The 15,537-nt window shown below is 37.8% G+C and overlaps 1 protein-coding gene across 1 annotated transcript in view; it reads left to right on the top strand.

Moving 5' to 3' along the window:
* The window catches only part of NEDD1 (NEDD1 gamma-tubulin ring complex targeting factor), a 50,372-nt gene extending 35,655 nt beyond the window's left edge, over positions 1-14,717 (top strand). The window contains exons 10-15 of the mRNA XM_062203085.1: positions 2,085-2,132; positions 3,787-3,989; positions 5,149-5,305; positions 6,931-7,087; positions 11,774-11,840; positions 13,011-14,717. Of these exons, the coding sequence (XP_062059069.1) occupies positions 2,085-2,132; positions 3,787-3,989; positions 5,149-5,305; positions 6,931-7,087; positions 11,774-11,840; positions 13,011-13,115 (737 nt within the window). The 3' untranslated portion in view covers positions 13,116-14,717. The remainder of the gene's footprint in view (positions 1-2,084; positions 2,133-3,786; positions 3,990-5,148; positions 5,306-6,930; positions 7,088-11,773; positions 11,841-13,010) is intronic.
* The last annotated feature ends 820 nt before the right edge of the window (positions 14,718-15,537 follow it).

Here is a 15,537-nt window from a genome sequence, read left to right as displayed (position 1 = left end):
GGATGGCCCAAGTGCTTGGTTCCCTGCACCGGCATGGGAGACCGGGAGGAAGTACCCGGCTCCTGGCTTTGGATCGGCGCTGTGGCGGCCATTAGAGGAGTGAACCAATGGAAGGAAGACATTGTCTCTCTCTCTCACTGTCTATAACTTTCTCTCTCTGTCTCTCTCTCACTGTCTAACTCTGCCTGGCAAAAAATTTAAAAAAAGAAAAGATGTTTATTTGGGTGCAAAAATCTTGAAACCCATATATAGGTTTTTCATAATACACATTTTCCATGAACTTTTGAAGACCTCTTGTATATATACACCCTTCAGAACCATCTCCTCCTATTCCATAGATTTTACAATTTAAAAAAAAAAAAAAACTCTGCTGGTTCAGTAAATGGAGACATCATATATCATTGTTCATAGTGTATGAACTAGGACATTCTTTTGCTATGATTTTTTTTTTTGGTATTTATAATGACTTTTTAATGGTGTAGTCTCACTGCTGATAGCAGTGTTATCAATAATATGGGTAAATATTTAGAGTAATTTTTTAGAGTGAAAATATTCATACTTTTTGGCTTGGTGGTTCCATTTCTATAAATTTAAAAGTATTCAGAGAAGTCCGTAATGGTTTATCTGTTTACTGTTTTATTTATAATAAAGACAACTGGAGAGAACCTAAGTGTTAATGGGATCCTGATGTTAAAATTATTACACTACTGGAGAAAAAGGAAGAATTCTTTTTCTCGGGGGATGAAGAGAAACTGAACTTCTTGTTGAAGAGGGAAGAGAGGAAGAGTGCGGGTGAGGAGGGAGGTGGCCGACCTCGAGCTGCAGACAGTTACTGAGGTTGTACAGAGCGGGGAGCCTTGGCTTGTGAGGCCCCTGGAGCAAGGGGCATTGAAGAATGTAGGAAGAGGCTTTTTGGAAGTGTTTGAGTTATTAATCCTCTTTAAAGGTTTTTAAGAAAAATGAATAAGTTGCTTTTACTCTGTCTAAATGTGATTAGAATTTGAGGCATATGCCCTCCATTCATTAGGGTTTCCTATTAACAAGAAAACTTGTCAAAAGATTTGTCTCTTAATCTCAAGGATGCCACTTGCTATTTAAGTGAAAGCTTGATATGCTTATGTCTCAATTGCCTCATCTTTTGAATAAGAATACTTCTTTTATTTAGAGGAAACTAGTATCTTGTAAAAGTGTGTGTGTGTGTGTGTGCGCGTGCACGTACATGCAGTATGCAGTTACATGACACATACACATACACATGTAAGTAGTCTACTAGTATGATGGTGTATGCTTATTGATCATTTGGATTTCTGGTGAATTTGTTAATAACTTTGCCAATTTTTCTATTAATATGTTAGAATTTAGTTAAAAGGTTTTTGTTGTGAATTGGTATATGAATATTTACCAATATTTTTACATATATTCTATCATTGAAATAAATACTAAAAAGCACCTTATACTTTATAAGACATACTGCTTGCAAAATACTGTTCTGCCAAACAATGTTGTCACATGATCAGAGCACTGTTACCACTTTGTAGATACAAAACCGGAGTTTAATTGCATTCGAGGCTTCTCCAGGGTTACAAAACTGGTAAGTGGTATAGGTATAACATTACAGACATCTAAAACCTACTCCAGGCATGTTCTACTACATCTTTCTGCTTCCTGTTTCATACTGTCTTTATCTGCTGCTATGCATAATGCTGAACGAGTGAGAAAGGAAGTGTAATGAATACAGATTGGAAATCTCCCCACCTGGAATGTTTGAGACCAGAAGTATTTTCCCTTTCAGAGGTTTTTTTTTTTTTTAAATCTTTGTGTAGATTTTACTGGATAAGCATCCCTAATCTGAAATCCCAAATCCAAAATGCTACAAATTTAAAAGCTTTTGAATGTCATCTTACTGCTCAAAAAACTTTTAGATTTCAAACATTTTGAATTTCGAATTAGGTATGCCAAACCTATGCTAACTTTTCTTTTTAATATTGTTCATCTTTGAACTCTTGTAAGAATGAATAGGAGGCCTAAGTTGAGATGACTTATTTTTCATGATTTTTCGATTTGGTTTTCTGATTTTATTATAGATGCTGTAGTTAACAAGGGAGGTGATGAATCCACAAGCAAAGGAGATGGTAAGAACTACTTAGAACTAAATATTTTAATCAAAATTTGCAGTGACATCATTGTGTCAGAACACCATTGTGTTCTATTTCTGTGCAACAATTTACACCATACTTTGAGGCCTAAAAGAACAAAGATTTATTATTTCATTATTTCTGTGCAATAAAAACTAGAGCATGGCTTGACTGGGAGCCTTTGGGTTTATGCTGATGCTTCAGTTAGGGTATCAACCAAAACTGTATTCAGCTCAAGGCACGTCTGGGCTAGGATCTGCTTCTCAAGCTCACTTATATGGCTGTAGGCTAGAGGTAGCAGCCCCTTGCCAATTGAGTGTCCGTATGGCAGTTGACAGCATGGCATCTGGCTTCTGCCAGAGCAGGTAAGCAAGAAAGTGAGAAGGAATACCCAAGATGGAAGCCACAGTGTTTGTGACCTAATTTTAGAAGCAGCATTGCACTGCTATTGCCATTTTCCCTTTGTTAGGAGTATATTACTAAGTCTAATCCACATTCATTGGAAGGAACTTACATAAAGGCATGGGTGCCAGAAGGCAGGTATGATGAAGAGTCATCATAGACGCTGCCTACAGGAACATGCCACAGATATGATACAGATACATGCCCCTGACACCTACAGCCGATAATGTGCCTCCTTGTTTTTCAACCATCAAAAACTACTTCTGACTATCCATTGTGTTTTTGTAGTTTTCGAAGAACTTTCCCATTATCTTCTTATGCCTTACCACTCTGAGAGGTAGAGAATGTCATTTACATGTACAGCTCAACAAGCAGACACAGAAAGTTTTAGATTTTTTTTTTGACAGGCAGAATTAGAGAAATAAAGGTCTTCCTTCCATTGGTTCACCCCCAAATAGCCCCTTTGTCCGGCGCGTTGCGCCAATCCGAAGCCAGGAGCCAGGTGCTTCCTCCCAGTCTCCCATGCGAGTGCAGGGCCCAAGTATCTAGGCCATCCTCCACTGCCTTCCCGGGCCACAGCCGAGAGCTGGACTGGAAGAAGAGCAATTGGAACAGAATCCGGCGCCCCAATTGGGACTAGAACCCGGGGTGCCGGCGCCGCAGGCAGAGGATTAGCCTAGTGAGCCGCGGCACTGGCCCAAGTTTTAAGATTTTTGCCCGCCCATTAAGTAACGGAGTATATTTGAGAAAGAACTGGTCTTCTAAATCCAAATCCCATGTCATCATCAACATCTTTTTTTTTTTTTTTTTTTTAAAGATTTATTTATTTGTTTGAAAGGCAGAGTTAAGGAGAGGCAGAGGCAGAGAGAAAGAGAGGTATCTTCCATCTGCTGGTTCACTCCCCAAATGGCTGCAGTGGCCAGAGCTGGGCCAATCCGAAGCCAGGAGCCAGGACCCTCTTCTGGGTCTCCCACATGGGTACAGGGGTCCAAGGACTTGGACCATTTTTCACTGCTTTCCCTGGTGCATCAGCAAGGAGCTGGATTGGAAATGGAGCAGCCAGAACCCAAATAGGCAGCTGTATGTGATGTCTGGACCACAGGTGGTGGCTTTACCCACCAAGTCACAGCACCAGCCCCATCCTGTATCTTCTACTGCATTAATCTGCCTGTTATGTTAATTGCTTTTCTTAAATGTCCAAGATTTAGAGACATCTTATGATGCAAATGCATTTTTTTCTGTTTTTCAGGCCTCGACTTTCTACCACAGTTAAACTCAGTGTTTCCTCCAAGAAAAAATCCAGTATCTTCAGGCAGTTCAGTATTACATTCTAGTCCTCTTAATGTTTTTATGGGATCTCCAGGGAAAGAAGAAAATGAAATTCATGATCTGACAGCTGAGTCTAAGAAAACGTATCTGGGAAAACAGGAACCTAAAGATTCATTCAAACAGGTATCTGCCTGCAAATGATACTGAACTCACTCTGTGTGTTGATCACTAGAAAGCAAGCAGCTGCCAGTGGATATACCCTCATTATTGACAGTGCTGAGCATCTTGATGTCACTTTTTAATAACTAAAGAATACTTTTGAAATCTGTCCTTGGATATGCTAAAGGTAACAGCAGATGTAAACTTATACTGTTTTTTTCTTTCTAAGAGATACTTGATATGTCTGTTTAAGAATGCTTTATGCCTGAATTCTTTAAAATATGTTTCTACTGTGACATAAAACTCCCAAGTTGATGGCCAAGTCATTTACTACAAATATGAGAGCATATTAATGATGCAAATAGTGGAATTCATCATTATTACCATCTAAAATACAGTATCCAAATTTAATTTCTTATGTAAGAATTCAAAATAATCAAATATTACCAAGTCTGTTAAGTATGACATATATATTTGGTTTTATGTTTATTTTTTAGAATGATACTGAAAAGATATGCAGAAAGTACAAACATGTCTTTTAATTTATTTTTCAAATATTTGTGACTACCACAGAAGCATTTGGGTAATTTTTTCTGATCAGCAATTTCAATTTTTTAAAAAATTGTTATTTTAGAGGTAGAGATAAAAGGAGAGAGGTATTATAAACAGAGACTTATTGACTAGTTTGTATCCCAAATGCTACAACAGCTGGGGCTGGATCTGGCAAGAGTGGGATACCAAGAACTCAGTCCAGGTCTCTCACTTGGGTGGAAGGGACATGGCTGCCTCCTATGATCTGCATTAGCAGGAAGTTAGAATCAGCAGTAAAGCCAGGACTACAATTCAGATGCTCTGATGTGGGATCCCAGCATCTCAGCTAGTGTTGAGATGGTAGGCCAAATGCTTGTCCCCGTGATTTCCATTTTAAATGATGTTAAACAGCAGAGGTTTAGTAAGTTTTTCCTCATCATGTGATCATTGAGATTGTTTTTGATTAGTAAGTTTATTTTGCTGTTAGTCCTAGTAATTTTTTTTCTCCTTCTCTGCCCCTTCCTACTCTTCCTTCATTTCTCTGACCCTACCTACTAGGGGAAAAAAGGGAAATGTAGGTAAAAATATTATGGGTAATGTGAGTAAAACAAGAAATTATATATTAAAGTTACTGTTTATTTTAAATGTGAAGTTTGCAAAGTTGATCTCCCCTGGTGCTGAGACTGGAAGTCTAAATGCTTCTCCATCATCTAACCAAACAAGAAATCTTGAGAAATTTGAAAATCCAGAGAAAGAAATTGAAGCCCAGTTGATATATGAACCCCCAGTTAACGGAACCTCAACTCCAAGTGAGTATATAACACTAAATTATATTTTAAAAGTTTTAAGCTGAAAGTTCTCCAGATATTTGACCTGAAAATATTTGAGTGATCATACACTGAAAAGTTCAAGGAGTCTAAAGTTAATGACACTTTTCTAGTGTGATTCAGTTGATAGAAGACAATGAAATGTATGTGGGCCGGCGCCGTGGCTCAACAGGCTAATCCTCCACCTTGTGGCGCCGGCACACCGGGTTCTAGTCCCCGTCGGGGCACCGGATTCTATCCCGGTTGCCCCTCTTCCAGGACAGCTCTCTGCTGTGGCCCTGGAGTGCAGTGGAGGATGGCCCAAGTGCTTGGGCCCTGCACCTGCATGGGAGACCAGGATAAGCACCTGGCTCCTGTCATCGGATCAGCGTGGTGCGCTGGCCGCAGCGTGCCGGCCGCGGCGGCCATTGGGGGGTGAACCAACGGCAAAAGGAAGACCTTTCTCTCTGTCTCTCTCTCACTGTCCACTCTGCCTGTCAAAAAAATATATATATCTAAAAAAAAAAAGAAATGTATGTGCATGGTTAAATTCAGCTATATTGATTTGATTCGTTTGTGGTGGTAACCTCATTTTGAATATAATATTAAGTACTTTGTTCTAATATGGTGTAGATAGAATTTGAACATGGCATCCTTTGAAAAGAGATGGTTAATTACCTGTCGTGTTTTCTTTTTCATAGTGATATCTTATCCTTAGAATTATGTTGTAGACCGCCGGCGCCGCGGCTCACTAGGCTAATCCTCCACCTTGCGGCGCCGGCACACCGGATTCTAGTCCCGGTCGGGGCACCGATCCTGTCCCGGTTGCCCCTCTTCCAGGCCAGCTCTCTGCTGTGGCCAGGGAGTACAGTGGAGGATGGCCCAAGTGCTTGGGCCCTGCACCCCATGGGAGACCAGGATAGGTACCTGGCTCCTGCCATCGGATCAGTGCGGTACGCTGGCCGCAGCGCGCTACCTCGGCGGCCATTGGAGGGTGAACCAATGGCAAAAGGAAGACCTTTCTCTCTGTCTCTCTCTCACTGACCACTCTACCTGTCAAAAAAAAAAAAAAAAGAATTATGTTGTAGACCTAGAAAAATTTGAGGCATTTAAAGGGATATTTAGGTTCAACTCTAAGCATTATCTAGACAAAGCAACTCTTTTTATAGAAGCAGCACTTTACATAGATATCTACATTTTTCTTTAAGATTGCTGTGGATATATTGCGTTAGCTCAAACTCTAGGGCTTTGCCTGTAGCACTGCTTTACTCCTGTATTCCTCATGTTTGTTTTTAATAGTCTTGGTTTATCTAGTTTGTGGTGTAGCTTGTCACATTCATCTTCTATAAGAGGAAATGGTTCAGAGATTCTTGAAGATTAATCCCTGTGTCATATGTTATTACATTAGATGGTTGGCAGTTTATAAATATAGATAAATGACTATTAGAAATAATGTCATAGAAAGTTTCTAAGATGTGTATTCCAGACAGTGAATTTTTCTGAATGTCACAGGAATACTATTCTTTGTCAGTTTTTCTCAAGTTTTCTCATGCCAAATCTTATTTAGAAATGTTTGATGTCTCTTAGTCCAAGTTGACTATTAATATTTTCTCTATTCTTTATTTTAGATCCAAAGATAGCATCCTCTGTCACTGCTGGAGTTGCCAGTTCACTCTCAGAAAAAATAGCTGATACCATTGGAAACAATCGGCCAAATGCACCATTGACATCTGTACAAATCCGTTTTATTCAGAACATGATACAGGAAACACTGGATGACTTTAGGTAGTAATCGAGAAATTACTCTTTCAGTACAGGCCCTGCATGTGTGTGTTTGTGTGTGTGTGTATGTCTGTGTCTGTGTTGCAAGGTATAAAACCAGAAATGTAAGTAATATTGGTTGCTACTTTGGTTTAGGCCCTGGTGACCATAAAAATCATAGAAAACATGATGAGTCTTGTTGATGATGTTCTGTATTTATTGATTATCAGCCAGGAAAAGGCACAGTCACCTAGTGTAATTATGAGATAACGTGGCAGGGAAGACTAGCGGTCAGGCTGCCATTGTGAATTTTTTATCATCAAAGTATGAACCAATTCTGATAAGCTGAAATGGGTTACTTAAATGCAATATTTATTGCTAAGTGAAGTTATGCAATAGAAAAAATATTTTCAAATGTAATTGTAAGTATTTCTGAATAGAATGTATCAAAATGTAACACAATCTAAAAAAATTTTTCCTGTACTGATTTGTCTTTCTCATCCTTTGAATTTTGACATTGTAAAAACTTGTTCTAGAGTGCTATTTCCTTTTACTTTTCATCTCAGTATTTTGAGGCTATGTTCAATTATTAGAATATCTTTTTTTGTTTTCAGAAATATGATCATCTAGCATTCACTGTATGCCTTGTATATGTACCCAATTTTGAGGATATAAAAATGAATGATTTGCCCATAAAGGCCTTTTAGCTTAGTTGGGGTAGGTACAATTTGTCCTGCTATGATGTCTATTTCTTTAATATTAACTCATTTGTGATTGATAAATTAGGCAGTGTTGACAGTGACAAGGAATTTGTGTTTATTTGTGTAGTAGCAGCCATAATAAAGAACTTGTGACCATAGCTGAATTCAGGAAATACCATGCCAGTGTCCATCTCTTACTCATTTCCATTTTCCTTGGCTTGACTGTGTGCTCTATTAGAAGCACTTGTTTTATAATTATTCCTCCTCTTTGGGCATTTTGTCCTTGTCTATATAACTTAACAGCTCAAATCCTTCCTTGTACCTTCTATTCCCTCCCATTAAGTGACCATCACTTTTTAAAGGTAAACTGTTTTATTACTCAATATTTATCTATTTGAAACTTTTACTTAGTCTTTTTAACTGTTGGGATTTTTATTAAGATTGAATTGGCTTTGTTAGTTTTGTGTGGTCTGCCAAAATCCATTTTTCCTAAGTTATTTTCAGTAAATAGTTTTAAAGACTGTGGTACTTTTTCCGGAATACCTTCATATTTCTGCTGTAATGCAGAATTTTCTGGGTGTAAATGACTGCACTGTGAACAGAGGAAAGCTGGAAACAGAAAGGGAACAGTTCTGCTGGAGCAGATTTATAAGGCTGTCATGAAAGAGATCTTGTTTTACACTGAAGTGTGTGGGAACAGCCTAAGCAGAGTGGGGACTGTAAATCCCAGGAATGCTTGCAGAGGAGAGGTACTGTGCCAATGGATGAGGCCAAAAAGGTGATTACGGACACTTTACCTCGTGGGTAACAGGGACTCATCCAAGTTTTTAAGCATAAGAGGAATGTTGTGGTATGTGTTTCCTATTCATTGAGCAAGGATTCGAGTGTCAGGTTCAGCCCTGCCTTCTGCGAGGGGTGTGCTCAGCCCTGGAGTGACTCCTAAGTCTCTGTGCTTTCTGGGTTACTGGACGTCTGTTCTTCCTAGCATTTCCATGCCTTGGGAGAGGTGTGTCTGCCCTCCTTCCAGCCCTGGAGGTTTACAGCCCTGTGTGTGATGGAGGCCTGCTGTGCCCATGGGGGTTTGTCTTGTTCACCTGCCCTGCCTTCAGCCTTCAGTGAGCTCTGCAGGTCTGAACCTGATGTGCAGTGTGGTGAGGAACGGGCTTCTTCAGCTCCTCTGTGCCTTCAGCCTGGAGGCAGCTTCTGCCCGAGACTCAGTACTAAGACCCAGGGTGGCCCAGAAGATCTCTGTCAGTTGAGTCACTCTGCCCTAAGGTTTCAAGGGGACTTAGCATTTTCTGAATTTTATTTAGATTTCTTTGCATTCTCACCTCTGTGGTTGAATTTTAAAATACATAGTTTTACAGGGTGTCTGGTTTGTTCTCACATGAGAGTTGAGGGATGACATCCTGAAGGCAAGTCTGTTTCTATTGTCTTCCCAGATGATTTAAGGTTTTTTTGGTAAGCAGTTCACCTTGGTCCTGTGTTGCTAGGTTTTAGATTTCCTTAGGAATAGTTTATTTCCAGTTTGCCTTTATTCCTAAGGCTTAGTCTTGGCCTTAGGACATCAGTTCAGTGTCTGGAGTACTCTCCATGTCTTTTACCTTGGTGGGTCCTGAACTTGAACCTCTCTTTTGCCAGCATCACAAGCATGCCAAAATACTTTCTCTGCTCTTTAGCTGCTATTTTTGTCTTGATTTCTTGCCATCCAACCAAATACAAGCATTGTTTAGGAGTCAGCAGATATTTCACCGAGAAATTGTAACATTTGGGGCTACTACAGGCCTCCCTTCTTCAGGATCTTGAAATTTCCAGCCATAGTAGTCCCAAATTCTAACACCTCATCCTCTGTGGAATTGTGTCAAGCCCTAGGCCACTGCTTCAGCTCAGCCATTTTTTTTTTACCCCCACTCTGTGGAAGTAGCATATACTCCAGAGGAAAAAGCAGACGTAAATATAAGGCTTACCTAGTAGACATCCCTACTTTGCAAGACCATATCCCTTCCTGATGGCCTTGGTAGTTCTCTGATAATCTTCAGTTTGTTGTTTAATGTAGCATTTATCATGATTGAAAGCAGAAAAGGAATTTTCAAAAATAACCTTACAGATATAGCAGAAAAAAAATAATATAATTAGGATTAAGTCTAACCAAAGATGGTGAAGATCTTTATAGAAAGATGTTAAAATTTTATTACAAAGCTTTAAGAAATAAATGGAAAACCATTACAAAGATTTTCCTATCCTTTTATTTTGTAAATGGTGTTTTGTGGCCCTGCTGATGGACTGGGAAAGCAGTGGAAGATGACCGAAAGTGCTTGGACTCCTGTACCCATGAGGGAGATTCAGAAGAAGCTCCTGGCTGTGGATTGTCTCAGTCGTTGCAGCCCAGGCCATCAGCAGGGAGCAGCGGGGACTCGAACCAGAGCCCATATGGGATGCTGGCTCCACAGGCTGAGGTTTAACCTACTTAGCCACAGCACCAGCCCTAGAAATTCACTATTTATTAAAGTAGATTGGTGAATTTGTACTCTTAGGTTGATAAATTTGAGTATTTTAATAAGAATTCTTACCAAACAACACTAACAAAAAGAAAGGAGAAGAAAATATCCATAGCATTGATATTACCAGCAAAAGATCAGATTATGTAAGAACTCTTACAAATGAGTAAGAAAAAGACATGAACAGATACTTCACAGGAGAAGAATGGTGTGTGAACGTAAGGGAAGATATTTAACCCACTAATTTATTAGAGAGTGGAAAGTACAATGAGATGCCATTTCACTCCCATTTAATGAGAAAACTTATAAAATGTCTGATAATAACCCATTATTGGTGATGATATAGAGTAAGTGGAACTGTTACATAGATTATGAACATGTCCATTTAAACCTCCACTAACTGTGCTAGTATACACCTGGATTATACCTCTATATATCATACAAAACTTGATCTTAGCCAAAAGGCCAAGAAGTGATCTTCTATATATGGTCGTTACCAGATGTAGGTTGGGAGATATATAGTTGATTATAACAACATTGTACAGATAAAACCTTGAAACAATTCAAAAGTCAAGTGAATGGGTGGATATACCAGTATAAACCAGTGAATGATGGCTAAATAAATGAATCTTGGGCCAGTGCTGTGGTGTAGAAGGTTAAGCCTCTGCAGCACCAACATCCCATATGGATGCCAATTAGAGTTCCACATGCTCCGCTTCCCATCTAGCTTCCTGCTGATGGCCTGGGAAAGCAGTAGAAGATGGCCCAAGTGGTTGGGTCCCTGCAGCCACATGGGAGACCCAGAAGAAGCTCCTTGCTCCTAGCTTTGGCCTGGTCTAGCTCTGGCCATTGTTGCCTTTTAGGGAATGAACCAGGAGATGGAAGACTGTTCTCTCTGTAACTCTACTTCTCAAATAAATAAATTAATTAAATATTAAAAAAACAAAAGGTCTTTCTGTGCTCAGCAACATTCAGGAGAGTAGAGACTTCTTTCTTTGTTTTTCCTCCCATGAGTTAACTGACAATTTCAGATGGAAGCAAACAGAAAACTTCTGTGCTTTGGTACTGTTGGAGCTCATAAGTTGTATGGCAGATTACTTACTATTTATTTTATTATTATACTAAATAATTTCCTGTATTCTTTTAGAAGCATCTTTAATGATAATTTCTACAAAAGGAATATAGACTAGTGAGAGTTTTGGAAGTAGACAAGCTGGGTTAACTTCTTAGCTCCACTGTTTACTGGTTGTATGATTTTGGACAAGTTACTGCGTTGGTAGATGGAGGCAATAATTGCACCTACTTGTGAAGATTAAATGAGTTGTTACATTTAAAGTATAAGAAACAGTGCCTACCACATATTAAATAAATGCTAGGTGCACTGGTATATGAATATTTGAAATAATTAATCCAGTAATTTGAAATAATGAAAATGTTTAGCCAGTTTTTTGAATGACCTAAAATTTGTTAAATTGTTATGATTCTAACAGTTATTTTCTTTTCATTCCTAGAGAAGCATGCCATAGGGACATTGTGAATTTGCAAGTCGAGATGATTAAACAGTTTCATATGCAGCTGGTATGTATGGAAAATTGTATTTTAAATGAATATCAAGTTATTTGAATCTAAAAAAAATCCAAAAAAGACTATTATATTTTTGCTTGGTTGTAGTTTCTAGTTACTAATATAGAGTTTTAGAAATGTAATAGGTAAAATAAGTTTTAACTGGTCACCTCCTTTTTATTTTTAAAGATTTATTTATTTATTTATTTTTAATTAATTAATTTATTTTTCCCAATGGAATCCATTACGAGATTTATGTAATGTGAGGCAGTTCTTGAGTGAGGTTTAGCAGCACCAGTTTTCTTTTCCTTTTTTTTAAAGATTTATTTATTTATTTGAAAGTCAGAGTTACACAGAGAGAAGGAGAGGCAGAGAGAGAAGCCTTCCATCCGCTGGTTCACTCCCCAGTTGGCCACAACTGCCGGAGCTGCACCGATCTGAAGCCAGGAGACAGAAGCTTCTTCCAGGTCTCCCACGTGGGTGCAGGGGCCCAAGGATTTGGGCCATCTTCTACTGCTATCCCAGGTCACAACAGAGAGCTGGATCGAAAGTGGAGCACCCAGGACTTGAACCGGTGCCCATATGGCATGCCAGCGCCTCAGGCCAGGGTGTTAACCCATTGCACCACAGTGCCGGCTCCGAAGATTTATTTATTATTGAGAGGTAGAATTACAGGTGGAAAGAAGGAGAGACAGAGGTCTTCCATCCTCTAGTTCATTCCCCAAATGGCTGTAACAGCCGGAGCTGAGCTGATCTGAAGCCAGGAGCTTCTTCCAGATCTCCCACGCAGGTGCAGGGGGCCCAAGGACTTGGGCCATCTTCTACTGCTCTCCTAGGCCATCAGCAGGGAGCTGGATTGAAGTGGAGCAACCAAGACTCAAACTGCCTATTATACCATAGTGCTGGCCCTGGTCACCTCCTTTTTAAACCTGTCAAACTTAAAGTTACTTTTTCACAGCCTTTTTTCCCCCGGTGTGAAAGCTAAAAGCCTTCCTAAATCTGTGAATATAAATTTTTCAAAATATATTAATTTGACCAGTGATCTTTGTGGTTTAAATACAAAAACTGTCATTCAGCCAGTTAATGAAACATGGGGGCAGATGATAGCTGAAGTGTGTAAAACATAGCTTGCCAAATAAATGTGAGATGACCAATAATTTAAAAACCATTCTTCCCTTTTTCTAGAATGAAATGCACTCTTTGCTGGAAAGATACTCAGTGAATGAAGGTTTAGTGGCTGAAATTGAAAGACTAAGAGAAGAAAACAAGAGACTACGGGCCCACTTTTGAAATTTCAGTGAATGCCTTAATGTTTTGTAATTTGTTAAGTTTTGGGCAACACAGAACTACATAGAATGAGTATTGGTTTCATGACCTCTAGAAGGAATTTTTTTTCAAGTAAAAGGTTGATAGGATTTTACAGCAACCATTTCATTTTCTTTGTTAAAAATATTTATATTTTTATATTAAAAGCTGGACAATATCTCATTTGCCTAATAGAAAAGTCAACAGGATCTTTATTTTCTGAAAGCTTTAGCTATGCACTAAGTGCCCTTTATCCTAAAACAAGAGAATTGTGCATAAAAATAGGTTATGTATGTCTTTTAATCACTTTTTTTAACAGATGTATTTTTTGATTGACAGATTTTCTTCCACATTTTTGGGGTATTTCAAGTTTAAAGAGTTTGATATGTCTTCTATTTTTATAGAGATAGTAATTTTAAAATGGCAATTGGTGTTTTAAACCACTGATTAATAAAACACAGTGTTGATTATTATTTCATTAACTTCATGAGGTCAAGTAAAACTATTATTTATTACTTGTGATAAGGTAATTTTAAAAATTTTGAATTACTCAAATTACATTCTGTCTTTTGTGTGTGTTGCTTTATAGTACTTTTGACAACCCTGTACTCTGATTGGTAATTTTCAGCTAACTCTACTTATGAAAATCTCTTAAGAATTTGTAAGAGTCAACAAGGCCGATATATCTGCTGATTCTCTCATGAATTCATAACATGCAAAATTATGCTATGAAGTTTCCATCAATATGACTCAGTCAGTAATCATTGAAAATTTCATGTTAGATACTAAATATTACAGTGTTATTGCCATGTTTTTCTCCCAAGTGAGAAGTGTAGATTGTTTTGTTTTATGGTTTGTATCATTAACCTTAATTTTTTGCTGTGCATAATATTTCTATGTTATTGGCCTTGCCATAAAATTATTTATAAAGGCTAATTGTCAAAAGAATTTACACCTCTTTGGCAAGAGATGGATGTGAACATCTATCTGCTGTGATCTGTAGTTTTAGGAGGGCTACTGACTTGTTTACCTTTTTGTTGTCTCTTGTCCCAAAGATTTAAACTATGTACCTTGTATATAGCTCTCCTAATTTTTGGATTTCTGGGAGGAAAATAATTAAATTGAAAGAAAAAAACTAGCTTAGCTTACTAACTTTATAGCTTTCCAAAGTGATGGAAAGTTTTGAGGCTATATCTAATAAATGTAAACATACTAATAATTTCTTTCAAAAATAAAATCAGGAATGTTACTTTTTTCCAGTGTGCCCCGGAGAACACATTTGCATTAAAACATATAGAGATGTTAATGTAAATCTTTTCCTGGCAATTATGAAGGCAATATGACTTGTAACAAGTTTTTCTATATATCAGCATCAAACAGGTTTAGAAGACACAAATATTAGTGTATTTCACCTACATGCTGTATTTAAATCTATTAATATTTTCTTACTGCCTTTTCTATAAATGCACATAATGTGTATTAAAGGAGGTGAGATAAGTAAAACAATGTTAGTAATTTTATGTGTATATATGAACCATTTTTGTCTGGAATTTAAAAGCTGCCTAAGTACAAAAATAAAATTTTTATATGTGAAAAAACAAGAAACTTGAAATTGGACTTTTACTTGTGACTAAAATATAATAATAAGAATTGAACTTACCTTCCCATCTGAAGTAAACAAGACAAAGTACGTGGGCTAGTTGTCAGATACTGGACATTAGGCAACATAAGAGAATGATCTGGAAACAAGATTCATGAAACTCAATGAACCCAAACCCTAAATAAGAAGAAAACTACACTATGGCACATCATAAAGCAAATTCCTGAAAACAAGCGATAAAGGAAAATTCTTAAAAGAAGCTAGAAAAAAAAGGCACAGAAGAACAAAGACAAAAGTGTGAGATAATAGAGCACCATGATTAAAGTACTGGAAGGAAAAACTATTTAGAATTTTATAGCCAGTGAAAATATTTTTCAAAAACAAAAATAAAATTTTTTTCAGACATGGAAAAGCTTAAAGAGTTCATCACAAGCTGACAGCACTGTAAGAAATGTTACATAATACCTTTAGTCCAAAGAAAATGGTGCTGGATTAAAATCTGCAAATACACAAAGGAATGAGCAGTACTGAAAATTACAAATTCATGACCAAATGTAAGGGATACTTTTTCTTATTTTAAATATTGTTTAATAGATAATATGTTGTTTAAGGCAAAGCATAAGATATTTTGTTACCATGTAAAGTGAAATACATGATTATCAGCAAGGTTTTGGGAGGGTTGGAATGAAAAGTATGCTAAAGTTCTTAGACTGACTGAAGCAGTAGAATGTTACCTGAAAGTAGACTGTGATAAGAATGTAAACTGAGAACCTTAATGCAATCACAATAAAGAAAAATGGTAAATGA

This window comes from Lepus europaeus, chromosome 10 (genome assembly GCF_033115175.1).
Source record: "Lepus europaeus isolate LE1 chromosome 10, mLepTim1.pri, whole genome shotgun sequence".
In the NCBI taxonomy this organism is placed as follows: Eukaryota; Metazoa; Chordata; class Mammalia; order Lagomorpha; family Leporidae; genus Lepus; species Lepus europaeus.
The sequence above is the reverse complement of the archived record's forward strand: the minus strand, read 5'-3'. Positions and strand labels throughout refer to the sequence as shown.